This window comes from Apodemus sylvaticus, chromosome 16 (assembly GCF_947179515.1).
Source record: "Apodemus sylvaticus chromosome 16, mApoSyl1.1, whole genome shotgun sequence".
NCBI lineage: Eukaryota > Metazoa > Chordata > Mammalia > Rodentia > Muridae > Apodemus > Apodemus sylvaticus.
Genome location: NC_067487.1, coordinates 14,720,389 through 14,736,910, shown reverse-complemented (window position 1 = coordinate 14,736,910; position 16,522 = coordinate 14,720,389). Strand labels below are relative to the sequence as shown.

General features: G+C 41.0%; 1 protein-coding gene across 1 annotated transcript in view; it reads left to right on the top strand.

Moving 5' to 3' along the window:
* The window catches only part of Dnah5 (dynein axonemal heavy chain 5), a 251,296-nt gene that overhangs the window by 195,473 nt on the left and 39,301 nt on the right, over window positions 1-16,522 (top strand). Inside the window, exons 66-68 of the mRNA XM_052160127.1 lie at window positions 8,274-8,517; window positions 10,568-10,682; window positions 11,168-11,358. Of these exons, the coding sequence (XP_052016087.1) occupies window positions 8,274-8,517; window positions 10,568-10,682; window positions 11,168-11,358 (550 nt within the window). The remainder of the gene's footprint in view (window positions 1-8,273; window positions 8,518-10,567; window positions 10,683-11,167; window positions 11,359-16,522) is intronic.

Genomic DNA, 16,522 nt, shown 5'->3' with positions numbered 1-16,522 from the left:
CCATGATGCTTGATGGCTTATAGGCCAGTTCATACTCAGCTAGATTTCATACACAGTCCAGGACTACCTAGGGATAGCACTACCCGCAGTGGGTTGTGCCCTCCCAAATCAATTAGCAATCCAGACAGTTCCCCATACATATGCCCAAGGGCCCAGTCTGATCTAGGCAATTCTTTGACTAAGGCTGTCCTCTCAGATGACTCTAAGCCGTGTTAAGGTGACAGTTAAAGCTAGCCACGACAGCCACTGACTTAGCAAAGCCCTGGAATCATAACTCAGTGTCTGTTCCCTTTGCTACTGTAGTTTGAGAGAGCTAGCTTAGTGTTCAGTGGGGAAAATGACCAATAATTTATAAACTTGCCTTTTCTGAGTCAGCACTCCCCTTGGGGAATGCGCGAAGCTTAAGCAATGAGATACAGAGGTTTTAATGAGGCCACTACCACCGTGAGGCTGAAGCTACTATCGACTTTCTCATGGGCTCGATAGCAACGAGGTTATTTTGCTTTATGGCCCCTTCTGTGCTGACCCGAAGATTTATTAGGTTAAGACCGTGGGCAGATGCATTGAATCTGCTCCTCCTCCTGTCTATACGCTTTCTGCATGCTGTATCAGGGTTACTCCTCTGAGCTCTACCACTGGAAGGGAAAGGGAAAATATCTTCCTTTCTCCTTCCTTCTCTCTCCCTCCCACATCCTCTGTGCTTTTAATTGCAGCATATGAATAATACTCATGAACTCAGAACTTGTTTGAGGAGCCTTCAACTCAGCTTCATAAGTTCATATGGGTAACCGGCCTCATTGTGGCAAGAAGCAGTGGAAATCCTGGTGGAGTAGTTGTTGAAGAAATAATAACCTTCATTATGTGTCTGTTACTTTCTAGGCCTGACTTAAAGCATATGGAGGTAATCTGAGAGATGCAGAGGCCCCACATTATTACTTTAGTAAGGACTGAGGTTTTGATCAGCAGAATGTATTGTTGAGCACATGAAATCTGCCCAGCCTTTTAGGCCAGCATCCATCACAACAACCTAGCCTTGTTACCTGTAGCCTTGGCTTCAGAGAGATAAGTAGCATTTGTGGCAGATCGCATCATGTGATTGTTTTTGTTGTTGTTGTTGTGGTGGTGGTGGTGGTTGTGGTTTGTATTTTTATGTTGGTTTTGCTTTGTTTTATTGCAACCAGCATCAACCTGACCAAATCATTTCTTTCAGCCTAACTATATTCATGTCAGCACAATATAAGAAAAACCAAAACCAGAGAGGATTACACTATCAAGGGTGATTTCAGATTCTGAAAAAGACTTGCATCAGCCTTACAAAATCAGTATGGGTCCAATGCCAGTGTTTTCTGGCTTCTTGGAAAAACTGAGAAACTCATTCCCTTACTAACACCTCATTAGTGGGAAACTCACTCAAAATAAACAACCCTTCCAAACGTTGGAGCCAGACTAGCACGACAGTTTTACTTTTTATTTCTCTTTATAATACAAGAGGATTATCTTACCCTGTACACCATGATAATTATAGTAATCTTTACTTTCTCAAAGTAAAGTCTAATAATGGAAAAGAAGGTTTGCTGTGTGTGTGCGTGTGTGTGTGTGTGTTTGTGTGTGTGCACGTGTGTGTAAGTATGTGGTGTGCATGTGTGCATGTATGTGTGCTGTGAGTATATGTGTGTATGTGTATCGTGTGGTGTGCATGTATGTGTGGTTTGTATGTGTATAGTGTGCATATGTGCATGTATGTGTGTGGTATGTATGAATGTATGTTTGCATGTGTGTATGTGTGTGCTATGCATGTGTACATGTATGCATGTGGTGTGTATATGTGTATATGTTTGGTGTGTATATGTGTGTGTGTATGTATGTGGTATTCATATGTATGTGGGTGAGTGTGGTCAAACTCCATTGTTGTTTCTCAGGTACCATTCATCTTGATTTGCACAGAGTCTCCCATTGGCTTGGTACTTACCAACTAGGTAAGGTTGGCTGGCCAATGCCCTAGAATCCTCTTGTCTCCAGCTTCTAAGCATTGGGATTACAGGCACCCCACCTCCACCCCACCTGGCATCTTTGTGTGGATGCTGAATGTTGAACTTAAGCAAGGACTTTACTGACTAAGTTCTCTCCCATGACTTACTTTTAAACAGTATTTTTTTCTCAAGGAGTTTTGTTCTAGTTTTTATCTCTTCCCCAACATCTACTCTTCTCACCCTATCTTTGAACCTTCTAATATGGCTGAGTTTCTTTTTTTTTCCCATCTGGGTGGTGAATAAGGGAGTCTGAGCTGATCTGTATTTTTCCCTCAGTCATTTCCCATAATCTAAGTCACCACATGTAAACTAGCCATGTTTATGCACTTTGCGGTCATAGGATTATAAACTGAGCTCCAATCTACAAGAAGATAATATTTTTCAACCAATGTGATGTTCCAAAGTAAATCAAAATAATTTTGTCATTAAACCCTTCTCTCATCAGAGAGAATATTTTTGGAAAACATAGATAATAAGATAGATATGTAGATAAAATGATATATCCATCCATCCATCCATCCATCCATCCAATGGACAAACATTTTTACAAACAATTGTACTTATTAAGAAATAGTGAACCAGGAAAGAGGAAATCATTTGAAATGTAAATAAAGAATATATCTAATTAAAAAAAAGTAGTGTACTTGTTATTTCTCCTAGAAATATATGTATTTCTAGGAGAAGCAGAGAGACAATTTGAGCAGTCATGTAATCCTTCTCTTCATTGATCAATTATGTGATATTTTCATGTCCATTTTATGGATGAAAACTTTTTTTTAAAGATTTATTAATTATATGTAAGTACACTGTAGCTGTCTTCAGACACAGCAGAAGAGGGTATCAGATATTGTTATAGATGGTTGTAAGCCACCATGTGGTTGCTGGGATTTAAACTCAGGACCTTCAAAAGAGCAGTCAGTGCTCTTAACTACTGAGCCAGCTCTCCAGCCCCATGGATGAAAATCTTAAGACTTGTGGGACTTTATAGAATGGCCAGTATGATGTAGTTAACGATCTAAGTATATGATGTTATGATGTTGACTGTAGCGTCCTGTCTTTTTACATTCCTTCCTGTACATGCTCCAGATGAAGACTTCATAGCACTTAACCCTAGAAGCTCAGAGGCCATACATGTGAAATGTACACATTTTGATGGGTTGTGCTTTATTATCATTTTATTTCCTAGTGTAGCTGTAAAGCATGGAACTTTAGGGAAACTGGTCATGGAAAGCTGTGTTGTAGCATCCTATAAATGTCACTTGCTTATACTAATGTCTACATAGCCTGAAGTTTGAAATTCTCTTGCAGTGAATGAATGAATGAAAGTCACTACTAGGGAGGCTTCAAATTTGGCAGTGCTTACCTTGAGTGGCTACAGCTTGGTGGATTCAAATTGTAGACATGTACAAGTTCTGAACCTTTGCTTGGCTTTAAGTCGAATTTCTTTTCTATACTGACCTGGTAACTGGCTCACTGGGCTTCAGTCATGGGCTTCAGAACTTGGGTGCCCTTCCCAATACAACCATTCAAGCAGTGAGGACTCCTGGGCTCGAACATAAAGTGGAGTGAGTGGTTTTGGTTGTTTGCTTTTATGCAAGCTTGTCACCACAGCCTTTATTTTTGACTTCATATTTTGTAGAGAGGGAATGTTCTTGTTTGTATTCCTGGCACTGATATTAGATTTCCTGCTTCACCCTCCTTTTTCAGTTTGTTTGTTAGGAACACCTGGTCATTTGTTCCATAATATTAGTTGAGTGCACACGAGGTACCAGACATCACTGAAAGAATAATCAGATGTTACCAGATGACCAAGACATACTAGGACAAACCAAACAACAACAATAACAACCACAACCACAACAGTCAAACTTCCAACTGAACTAAGGGAATAAATAGCAACACTATTCATGTTTGTTGGAAGCTGTTACATGCTCTAAAACAACCCAAAGCATGAGAAGATGGAGAGATGGGGAATCCGGTGGGCTGCACAGTTAGGGTGGATAGTGGACCTCGTTGAGAGGGTACATTTTAGAAAAACTTGAAGAAGAAAAAACACTTAACTTTGTAGGGAAAGAACAGACCTGGTCAATCACTAGTCAGTGAAGAGGTCTCAAGAGAAGAAATGACTGCTGTGTTTGAGGTAACAGGTCTCACATTCTTACATTCAAACCAGCAGTATCACATTGTCTGGGAATACACTAGAATCCCATTTCTTCGACCCTGTTCCAAGCCTGCTAACTAAGCTTCCAGTTTGATTCTAATGTGTCCGGGGATGGCAGGGGTGGGAACTTCTGACATAGGAAGTGCCTGCTGAATAGGGAAAATAATAGGAAATGTTGTCCCTGTAGTAACTGGAGAAGAGACCATCTTGTGAAACTTCATAGACAGAATCTTAGAATCTGTGTGGGATGGATGGTACTGGAGGATTCTGAGGGAAGAGATGTATTCGCCACTGGGACCAACTACCTGGCAGGAACAACTAAATGGAGGAAGGGTTTACTCTGGATTACACTTTCAACAAGGTTGGGAAGGCAAAAGGAAATGGTTCAGTCTATATGAGCAGGTGTGCAATGACTGTTGATCTATATGACTGTAGACCAGATGGTAAAGAGGTATGGCAGGAACCTTCTCACTCCCACCCTTAGTGACCTACTTTCAACAGTCAGACATCACCTCCTAAAATGCTACAGCCTTCTAAGCTGGGGACCAAGTGCCCCAGAGATAAACCTGTGAAGAATGTTTTGGATACAAATCACGTTTTAATGTTTTAGGGTCATCATTCTGACTGCTACACTGACTGCTTATAGGGATAAGAAGAAGTACAGGAAGTCCCACTTATACCCTGTAATTCAGGGGCGAGGTGAAAATGGGAGATCGGACCAGAGTGGTGACAGTGTGGAAAGACTGGATTCTGACACAGAGATGATAGAATGTGATCACGAACTTATTGTGAAGTTTGGGAAAAGGAAGTGCTCTGTGGACAGGGAAATGACCCAGTGGGAGAAAGTGACTGGTGTGTACGTCCGGAGAGCCTTAAAACCCACTTAAAGATGCAAGAAAAGAGCCAACCCCCTGCATTTTCCTCTGATTGCTACACACATGCAGTGGCACAATCACCTACAACGCCCCCCCCCCACCTTAAAAAATAGAGTACTCAAAAGCTCTGGCTTGAGAAGTGGGAAGGATGTAGTTCCACTTGCTGTGGTGATGAAGGCTGAGCTTGAGCAAAAGTTCAGACAGATTACGTTCAGGTTTGTTGACAGTACTAAATAGGAATAATTTATTTGAAGTCCTGAGGTTACACGATGAGGAGCTTATGGGAATCTGAAACACACTTTAGCAGTTATCGGGATCTCATATATACATCTTTCTATGATATCTATCTATCTATCTATCTATATCTATCTATCTATCTATCTATCTATCTATCTATCTAATGTATATGTATATTTGTCTGTCTATATATTATCTATGTTTAATCTCTCTATTGGCCTATCAACTATATATCTATGGATAATCTATATACATGCTATCAATATTTATCTTTATATCACTATCATCTCTCTGTCATCTAGTTACCTATTCTGTGTATGTATGTATGTATGTATGTATGTATGTATGTATGTATTATCTATCATCTTTCTAAGCTATCATCTGTCTGGCTGTCATCCATTCATCATCTTTATTTTATTTTCAGTGCAGAGGATCAAAGCCAGGGTATTGTGTGTAGTAAGGAAGTGCTACTTAGTTAACTGAAGTACATCCCCAGATGAGTGATTAGCACATTGATGGCGATCAAATCAAGGCATAATTTACAGACTGACTATGAATTTCTTTTCTCACAATCATAAGATGCTTCTTAGAAATGAAGGATTATATTATCCATAAAAGTGAAGGGCCTTGGCTATTGGTTAATAAGACATTTTTCTAAGTCTGGTTGGCTTTTTTCTCCTAAGGTTTGTATGAGTGCTGGATCTTAACAGACAGGTAACACCACCCAGTAATTAACTAGTACTTCCATTCTGCACTTTTATTTCAAATGATTCATTGCCACATAGACTTAAGCCTCTTTCAACAGGGTGGTTGAATTTGGAAGCCTGCTGTGGGTGTCCTGAATACCCACTTGTGTAATGCCCCTTTCTTATACTTCTCTAGGAATCCGAGCAGTGCATAGTGTAAACTTGTGGTATAGCTGCAGGAAGTCACACTCAGACCTGAGAAAGGCCATCACATAATTTTGCTGCTGAACTCACATTCAAGATTGTGTTTCCCAAGATTGTGGTGATGTGAAATCATACACTGTTACATTTAGTCCTATTGTCAATTGGCACTATATTTAGAAAGCTTTTCAAGTAAACTCGGGAATTCATGATTTTTATAAGAAGGACTGACGGTCTTTTCTATTTTTGGTTAATTTCTTTAACTTCAAAGTATTTCACATAAGTACTTCTCTTTCATGCACACTTTCCTTAGAGTCAGTATATTTTCCCTACTGTTCTTTCTCCTCTGAGCTTCACACTGTGGCCTGCTCAATTTCAATCGCATTGTTTCCTTTGACTCTTTGAGCTCCTAAGGAAAGAGCCACCATTGACAGTTATAACTCAAAGCTTTGCTTACCTCCTGAACTATAAGATTTATATCTCAGAGGAGATACAAAACAATGCTGTATATTATATAATAACTATAATTAATATATAATATATAACTAATTCTTTGAGAATTCTATGAAATGTATTTTGATCAATTTCTTCCCCTAATTCCTTTCAGGTCCACCCCTACTCCAAAATTTGTTTTCTTTCTTTTCAAATTTTAATAATTCAGATTCAACTTGTGATTCCCATGCACTCCTGGATGTTGGGTTATCCACTGGGGCATGATCAACTACATCCTTAAGGAAAATTAACTTCTTCCCCTGGAAGCCATCAAGTCCTTTATAGCTACTCCACTAGGATTGGAGTTTCATGAAGACTCTGTTACTCTATGCTAGAATGTGAATGTGGACTGGCTTGGTCTTGTTCAGATCTTAGGCTGGCAACTATGGCTTTTGTGAGTTCATGAGTCCAAGCATCATATCAAGTCCAGAAGTCATTGTCTTACTTCAGACCCTGCTCCATCTTCTGGGTCTTATAATATTTCTGCCCGCTCTTTTATGATGGTACCTGAATATACATGTACTGGCTGCTTTTGTGTTGTCAACGTGACACAGGCTGGAGTTATCATAGGGAAAAGAGCTTCAGGTGGGGAAATACCTCCATGAGATCCAGCTATATGGCATTTCCTCAATTAGTGATCAAGGCAGGAGGGCCCAGCCCATTGTGTGTGGTGCCATCCCTGGGCTGGTAGCCTTGAGTTCTAGAAGAAAGCAAGCTGAGCAAGCCAGGGGAAGCAAGCCAGTAAATAACATCCCTCCATGGCCTCTACATCAGCTCCTGCTTCCTGACCTGCTTGAGTTCCAGTCCTGACTTCCTTTGGTGATGAACAGCAGTGTGGAAGTGTAAGCTGAATAAACCCTTTCCTTACCAACTTGGTTCTTGGTCATGATGTTTGTGCAGGAATGGAAGCCCTGATTAAGATGATGCGTATATATGTATATATGGTTTTCAGTGTCACAGGCTGGCTTCAAACTCACTGAATAACCGAGGAAGACTTGACCTTTGAATTCCTTGCCTCACCTTCTGAATTCTGGGACTATAGCATGTACCCACACATGGTTTTTGGTGATGCGCATATTTGGCTCAGGGCTTCATGCATTTTAGGCAAACATGTTACTCACTGAACTATCCCAGTCCCCAAAATATACGTATTCGGGAGAGAATGGTACATTTTTAGGCCAAGAAATGTTTTCAATTCAAAAGAAAATTTTCTTTGCCTGTTTTTCAGAAAGATTCTTGCTATGTAGTCCAGGCTGGCCTTGAACCTGTAATTTTTCTGCCTCAACCTCTTGAGTCCTGGGAGTACAGGCATATGCTAACCATAATCAACTGTTGATATTTTTCAATTTGTAACTGTCATGGGGGCTTAGGTTACTCTACATCACAGAGAGCTGATTTCAGAGAAGAGAGAACCATTTCAATCTACAGGTGAGAGAGAATCTCACAGAAACAGTGGAACTCTTTTAAAGAAGCTAAAAGACATGATTATGTATGAAATAACAATTATATATGAAAGAAATAATTATTGCATTAAGGAATGACCTCAAAATAGGTTCACTTATAATGAAAATGTATTTATGTAAATTAACAGGAACTGGAGAAAGAACGAACTCATCTCTTGGAGGATGTAACGGCAAACAAAAGAAGGATGAAGGAACTAGAAGACAATTTGCTTTATCGCCTGACAAGCACTCAGGGGTCCCTGGTGGAAGATGAGAGTCTCCTCGTTGTGCTGAGCAACACCAAAAAGACAGCTGAGGAGGTGACACAGAAGTTGGAAATTTCTGGAGAGACAGAAATTCAAATTAATTCAGCCCGGGAGGAATACAGACCTGGTGAGTCTGGTAATGGAAGACAAATGTCACAAAGAAATAGAGTCAGGCAGAAATGAGAATTAGAGCATCCAATTAAGGCAGGGACATTATACACTGTATAATGTATTTCACATTATATTACTGTGCAATAGGGGGTGGCCAATCATATTTTCTGCCATTTCTTTTGAGAAGTTTAGTAAATTATAAATAGAAATATTATGTAATGGTGTAAACTTCTGGTGCTATCTGTGGTAGTTGGGTAATGCTTTGAGATGCTCACGAATTTATTTCAAAATGAGAGATTAAAGTAGTGCTGTAAAATAATAAATCCTGAGATATTAGTATTATGGACTTTGCATTAGTTCCATATCATGTAGCAACAATGTGTTGTGTTTATCTGGTTGTCTTTAGCTGACCCTTTAATAAACAGCTGTTCATTGGTTAGCCAAGATGTGTCAAATAACTATTCAGTTGGCTACCCTTTAGCCATTTTCCTGGAAAAAGAGTTGACGCTATGCCATGGTGTTATGGATAGTTAGCGGCGCCATCTTGTGTTGAAAGCTTGAGGTGAACATTCAGCTTGCTCTCTGCGAGCTTCTGAGTAAGGTTCTGGGTGACCAACTGAATCCTTTGCTGAGCGTTAAATATACTGTAGTGGGAAATGATTAAAATATAGTACCACCCCGCCAGGTTTCTGCTCCAAGTTCCAGTAGGTCTCTCTCCTGCCCAGCACCCACTCCTTCCAAGTATCCCGCAAAAGCATGACTTTTTTTTTTTAAATAGTCTTCTTTAACATTTCAAATACCCCTTCCGGGTTTCCCCCCTCCCTGGAAACCTCCAACCCGTCCTTCCACCCCCTGCCTCCAAGAATATGCTCCTCTACCCATCCCACTCCTACGACCCCCTTGGATTTCCCCATGCTGGGGCATCTATTGAGCTTTCACAGGTCCAAGGACCACTCCTCTCACTGATGCCCTACCAGGTATTTCTCTGCCATTCTTTTGGCTGGAACCATGTGTACCTCTTGGTTGATGGCTTAGTCCCTGGAAGCCTGGGGCATCTGGTTGGCCTCTTAAACTTAAGTAGTTAACCAAATATATTTAAGTATATGTAACTCCCAATTACATAATGCCAAATTACAATGATAAAGTTTTATCCCAATATTTCTAACCTCTCAGCACACCAGAAACACGACGCCATCTGGATCTGTGTCTCCTCCTCTTCCGCTCCCTCATATAGCTCCCAGGCTCCCTCTCTCTCTGCCCCTCCTTCTCTTAGCTCCTCCTCTTCTCTCCCTTCCAATCACTGGCCTCTCACTGACTCAATGTGAATGCGTACCCCTTGCATGATAGGAAATATCTTGCATCATCGAAAACAAGGATGGATAGGAAATATCTTACATCATCATATACAACCTTTAAAATTCCCTTTCTTGACCCATGAAGCTGAAGGGGTTTGCAGCGACATAAGAGGAACAACAATATGAGCCAACCAGTACCCCCAGAGCTCCCAGGGACTAAACCACCAACCAGAGAACACATGGAAGGACCCATGACTCCAGCCACATATGTAGCAGAGGATGGCCTTGTTGGACTTCAAAGGGAGGAGAGGCCCTTGGTCCCAAGAAGGCTCAATGTCCCAGTACAGGGTAATGCCAGGACAGGGAAGCGGGAGTGGGTGGATAGGTGAGCAGGGGGAGTGGGTTAGGGGCTTTTCGGGGAGGGAGGAGACCAGGAAAGGGGACAACATTTGAAATGTAAATAAAGAATATATCTAATAAAAATTCCCTTTCTTTCCATCTTGATAAAACACAGAAAAACTCTACTTATTGAAGGAGTGTGTTGATTCTAAAATGAGAACGGTCTTGGTTTCATTAGCACCCTTTGGCAAACTATGAAAAACGTATACATGAAGATTAAATAATAAGGCTTACTCTAGATCTCATTCTTAGTAAGCAGTTACTGGTGAGGCAAAAGAAGTTGTTTTGAGTAATAAATTGGAGGGATGTATTTGCACAGCTAATTTATTTTTGATTCTTGTGCCACACATCTCCCTGCTCTTTGTCTTGCAGTTGCTACACGGGGCAGCATCCTCTACTTCCTCATCACGGAGATGCGCTTGGTTAATGAGATGTATCAGACTTCGCTCCGTCAGTTTCTGGGCTTGTTTGACCTTTCCTTAGCCAGGTACACCTGTCCCTAGGAAGTCGAGCTGAATTCTTTATCTGTGGATGAGGACGATATTAAAATTTCCCTTTTGCTTGCCAGCGAGAGTATTTCCCTTTCTTAAGTCTGAGATTAGTGTAGTTATCAGCATGTTAATAAATCATTCAGACGTGTCATCATAAGCCGAGAGGGGGCTACGCCAGCCATTCATCCAGCGATTTGATTCCTTTGGCTTTGCGCGTTTTGCTAAATGGGAAGATTTCCAAGACATTGTAGTGAATAATAATAGCCTGTGGCTAAAACTGATTTAGACAACAGCAAGGAATTTTGTTAGGTTGCTTCATGTTGAGAGAATTCTTGTTAGTAGAGATTTAGGAGCCCTCTCTTGATGTGTTAAAGTAAAAATTAGTCTTCCAAAGTTACTTATTCTCTACCAGAGATGCTGTTTTTATAGACAAGTAAAAAGAACAGTGGGGTAAGCATGCCCTAAATGGTCTCGTCCTCAGGTCTGCCAAGAGCCCAATCACAAGCAAGAGGATCGCTAATATCATTGAGCACATGACCTATGAGGTTTTCAAGTATGCTGCCCGAGGCCTCTATGAGGAGCACAAATTCCTGTTCACGTTGCTGCTCACCCTAAAGATTGACATCCAGAGGAACCTAGTCAAGCACGAGGAGTTTCTCACTCTCATTAAAGGTCAGTAGAAAGTGCTGCACACATCCAGATGTTGTGAATGCTCTTCTCGGAACTTTTTTTTTTTTTAACTTATTAAGTTGTAGTTTTTTTTTCCGTTTCAGTTTTTATTTACTTACATGAGACATTTCATTTGATCACTTATTGAACAATAACTATTTCTTGTACATTTAGTGTGTCTCAGGGCATGGAACAGGCATTTTATTAAGTCAAACCTCTTGCAGAGTACCTGAGTTTTGTGTGTGTGTGTGTGTAGATATAGAAAAAGTAGTGAAACAAATAAAATATGTCCTATGTGGGAAGTTAGCAAGCACTTTAGAAAAGTGTTGGGGGAGAGGAACGAGAGTTGTACTTTTCGTGTGCTATCATAGAGTTCCCTGGTCCCCTCCCTTGCCCTTCCAGCCCACAAAATAAATCTGAAGAGAGAAAGGGCTCGTTTTGCACATGATTTGAGATGCAGTCCATCGAGGTAGGACGTTAGGGCATGAACCAGTCGTATCCTGTCCACAGCCAGAAAGCAGCTGTCACAGGATGCTTGTGTGTGGTCACTTGCTCTTTTTTATACCGTCCAGGACCCACACCCAGGGGATACTGCCTCACCCCCCACTTTTAGTGTCTGTCTGCCCACCTCTCCTAACCTAAGCAACATAGTCTTTCAAAAGCATATTCAGAGGCGAAATATCTCCCCACCATGGATGTGTCTGTAGGTCTGTCTACTATATGATTCCACATCATGACAAGTTGGCAATTAATACTAATCACGAGGGAGGGCATGGATGGTATAGGATATCAGCTATAATGATAGTGGAAAGCTTTAAACTGTGTATATAGTCCATTTTCTAGTTGAGTAGAACTTAGTGACTGGCACCCGATTCAAGATTTGAAATAGCAGCGAAACATCTACAGAAGGGAGGGTTAAGGGAGCAAGGCGGCATAAGGCATGAAGGGGTATGACACAGACAAAGTGGAGTTGGCAAGGTCTCAGAAGCTGGGTGAGTGAGGTGATTCAGCAGCAATTACATTGATTATTTATTGTATATTTATCGAACCATTGATCACAAGTAAACGTTTGGGTTACTAGCATATACAGTTGATTAGAAAGCCAGAAGACACAGACCTGTAGTCAAATATTCTTTAAATGGTATGCATGAATTATACATAGAAATGTGTTTCAGAAAGGTTTTTTTTTCTCTCTGTGCTGGGAATTGAACTTAGTATCTTATAATTATAGGTAACTACTCCAGTGTTATTGAGCTATTTTCCCAGCTACATAAAAACACTTTTATTCAAGTATGTCATATCCTTCAATCTTATTATCCTCTTATACTCCTCTTCCTCCTCCTAGCCCCCTTTATTTTCTCAATTTCACTTCTACTTTTTTAACATACCTGTGTACATGATTTTATATGTCTATATAAATGTCTATGATTTACAAAGTAGGTAAAATGTGGTATTTGTCTGAATCTGACTTCTTTCACTAAGTATGATCTTTAGTTGAATCAACTTTCTTGTAACCAATATAACTTTTTTAATGAGTAATGTGTGTGTGTGTGTGTGTGTGTGTGTGTGTTAGTCTTCGTTTGTTAAAGGACTCCTAGATTAGTTCATAATTAGGTTGTTATGAATAGAGCTACAATACATCTTAAAAGTATTTATGTGATGTAGTAACTTAGAGGCCTCTAGTCATACCCCCAAGTATGAAATACCTGAGATATACAGTAACTTGATTTTTTTCTTTTTTAAGTAAACTCAATACCATTTTTCACAGTGGTTGGAGTAATTTGTATTCTGACTAGCAATGTCCGAATGCATCCTTGCCGGTTCTTCTCATTATTTGTTTTCTTAATGGCAGTTCATCTGACTGTGGTAATTGAATCTTAAGAGTTCAAGTTCATATTTCCCTGACAGCTGAGGATGCTGAGCTGTTGAACACTTTCATTTGCTGATTGGCCATTTGTTCTTGTTCTCGTCCTCGTCCTCGTCCTCGTCCTTGTCCTTGTTCTCGTCCTCGTCCTTGTCCTCGTCCTTGTTCTCGTCCTCGTCCTCGTCCTTGTTCTCGTCCTCGTCCTTGTTCTCGTGCTCGTCCTCGTCCTCGTCCTTGTCCTTGTCCTCATCCTCGTCCTCGTCCTTGTTCTCGTCCTCGTCCTCGTCCTTGTTCTCGTCCTCGTCCTCGTCCTTGTCCTCGTCCTCGTCCTCGTCCTCGTCCTTGTCCTTGTCCTTGTCCTCGTCCTCGTCCTCGTCCTTGTCCTTGTCCTCGTCCTCGTCCTTGTCCTTGTCCTTGTTCTCATCCTCGTCCTCATCCTTGTCCTTGTCCTTGTTCTCGTCCTCGTCCTTGTCCTTGTTCTCGTCCTCGTCCTCGTCCTCGTCCTTGTCCTCGTCCTCGTCCTCGTCCTTGTCCTTGTCCTTGTTCTCATCCTCGTCCTCATCCTTGTCCTTGTCCTTGTTCTCGTCCTCGTCCTTGTCCTTGTTCTCGTCCTCGTCCTTGTCCTTGTTCTCGTCCTCGTCCTCATCCTTGTCCTTGTCCTTGTCCTTCTTCTTGTTCTTGCTTTGCTCTTCTCTTGCTCTTGTTCTCCTCTTCCTCTTCCTCCTGCTGCTGCTGCTGTTGCTTCTTGTTCTTTTTCAGAAATGTTTATCATCCCATTCATTGATTGTACTTTTTTTTTGTATTTAGACTTTGAGTTCTTTCTATAATCTAGATACTAATTCTTGGATGTATAGCTTGCAAAGATTTTTCTTTCATTCAGTCATTTTAGTTCTGGCTTGATTAGTTTGTAATATGCATGTTTAGAAACATGATATCTTTTCCCTGAATTTTTCATTTTATTTTCTGAACTATTGGAATTCTTATAATCTTTCATTCCCTCCTCTACCAAAATCCCTGAGGCTTTGGAGGACAGGGTGTGGTATATATGCTCCATTTAATGATGAATGTTCTGCTTTGCTGTTTCTTATTTTCTGCCCTCTGGCTAGTTGTGGGTCAGATAGTCATGCCAGTCTAGCACAAGCAGACATGCCTACTGTTTTTTCTGTAGCTCTCAAGGTTCATGGCTATGTGAGCGCAGGGATTGATTTTCTCTTCCAGTAGCATACTTAGCATGTTTCAGTTCTATATCAGATCGCCAGAAGGTTGAAGCTTCAAGGGGAGCACCAGCTTGATTTCTCCGTGTTCTGAGGGAGGTAACCCAAACGTAGAAAGAAAACATCATGTATTTTCTCTCATGTGTGGTTGCTGACTTTGAATCTGCAGATAATTTAATTTAATTTGGAGAACCCATGGGCATACAGGAAATTATTGTGAGGCCATGGGTCTAGGGGAGATGAAAAACTGTATAAAATGTTAAAGTGGAATAAAGGAATCAGAGGGATTAAGATGAGGTAGGAAAAGGTGGAGGAAGAAATATGGGGATAACTAACAATAAATACTTTTTAAACATTAATTTGGACACCTTCTATTGCAGAAGCTCTCATAAATATATGCAAACATTGTGTCTCTCCATGTTATGGAAGTGGTAGTTTGAATGAGAATAGCCCTTATAGTCTCTTATTTTTGAATACTCCATCCACAGTTGGTGTAATTGTTTGGGAAAGATTAGAAGGTATGGCCTTGTTGAAGGAAGTTTGTCACTGGAGATAGGCTTTGAGGTTTTAAAAAACTTGTTCTCTCTGTCTCCCTGTCTCTGTCTCTCTGACTCTGTCTCTCTGACTCTGTCTCTCTGTCTCTCTGTCTCTCTGTCTCTCTGTCTCTCTCTCTGTCTCTGTCTCTGTCTCTCTCTCTCTCTCTCTCTCTCTCTCTCTCTCTCCCTCCCTCCCTCATTGCTGTATCTTAAGATGTGAGCCTTTTGGTCTTCCTTTGTTTTACCATCATATATTTCAGTACTCTGAAATAATAAGCCAAATTAAACTCTGTCTCAGCTAGGGTTTCTATTGTTGGCTACCATGGCCATCCTGAACACCACAACTCTTATAACATTTAATTGGACTGGCTTACAGTTTCAGAGTTTTACTCCATTATCATCATAGCAGGAAGCATGGCAGTGTGCAGGCAGACATGGCGCTAGAAGAGCTGAGAGGTCATTCCACAGGCAGCAGAAGGAGACTGTATACTACACTGGGTGGAGCTTGATCATAGGAGACCTCAAAGCCCACCCCCAGAATGACACACTTCCTCCAACAAGGTCATACTTACTCACCCAAGGCCACATCTCCTATTAGTACCACTACTTATAGATCAAGCATTCAAACACAGAAGTCTATGGAGGCCATTCCTACTCAAACCACACCAAACTCCTTCATACATTATTTTGATAATGGTATTTGATCACAGCAATAGGAAAGTAACTAAGACATTCTATAGTGGGCAACAGAGTCTAACAAATTAATATTCTAGTGTCAGGAATTGGTTACCTCTCTTGGAGTTGTTGGCCAGGTAGGCCCCATTGACACCTAAACATTATGGGCCATTACCAATGCTATCCAGAGCTCGATGGTGTTAGCATTTTGACAAGGCTCTACCTCAGAGTTACCTGGCAACAGCCAGATATTCCTGACTCACTGTTAAAGGGGTTGCTCACCCCCTCATCTCTCTCTTGCTTTCTTGTTCTAGTTCTGTCCTCTCTCTCCTGCTGGTAAGAACCTTTTACTGACAGCACTACCTACTTAAGTCACGGAACATGGAGAAATCAAGACAGTACTTATCTACACTCTAGGCACTTTGCAAAAATAATTCTGCTAATTCATGAGCATCCCATTCCTTGTTATCTTCTTTTGTTTCTTTCTTCAAAATTTTTAAACTTTTTAAAAAATTTAATTTAAATAATTTTTACTTCTTCACTTTATATCCCACTAACTGTCCCCCACCTGGTCACCCCTTCCCTTCTCTTCTAGGTGGGTAGCTCCCTGCCCCACTAGTTATCTTTCTGCCCTGACACTTAAAGTCTCTGTGAGGCTAGGCACTTCCTCTCCCACTGAGGCTAGAGAAGGCAGCCCTGGTAGAAGAACATATCCCAATACAGACAACAGCTCTTGGGATAACCTCTGATCCAGTTGTTTGGGACCCACATGAAGACCAAGCTGCACATCTGCTACATGAGTGCAGAGGCCTGGGTCCAGCCCATGCATGTTCTTTAGTTGGTGGTCTCAGACTCTGATCTCAGAGTCTCCATGATCT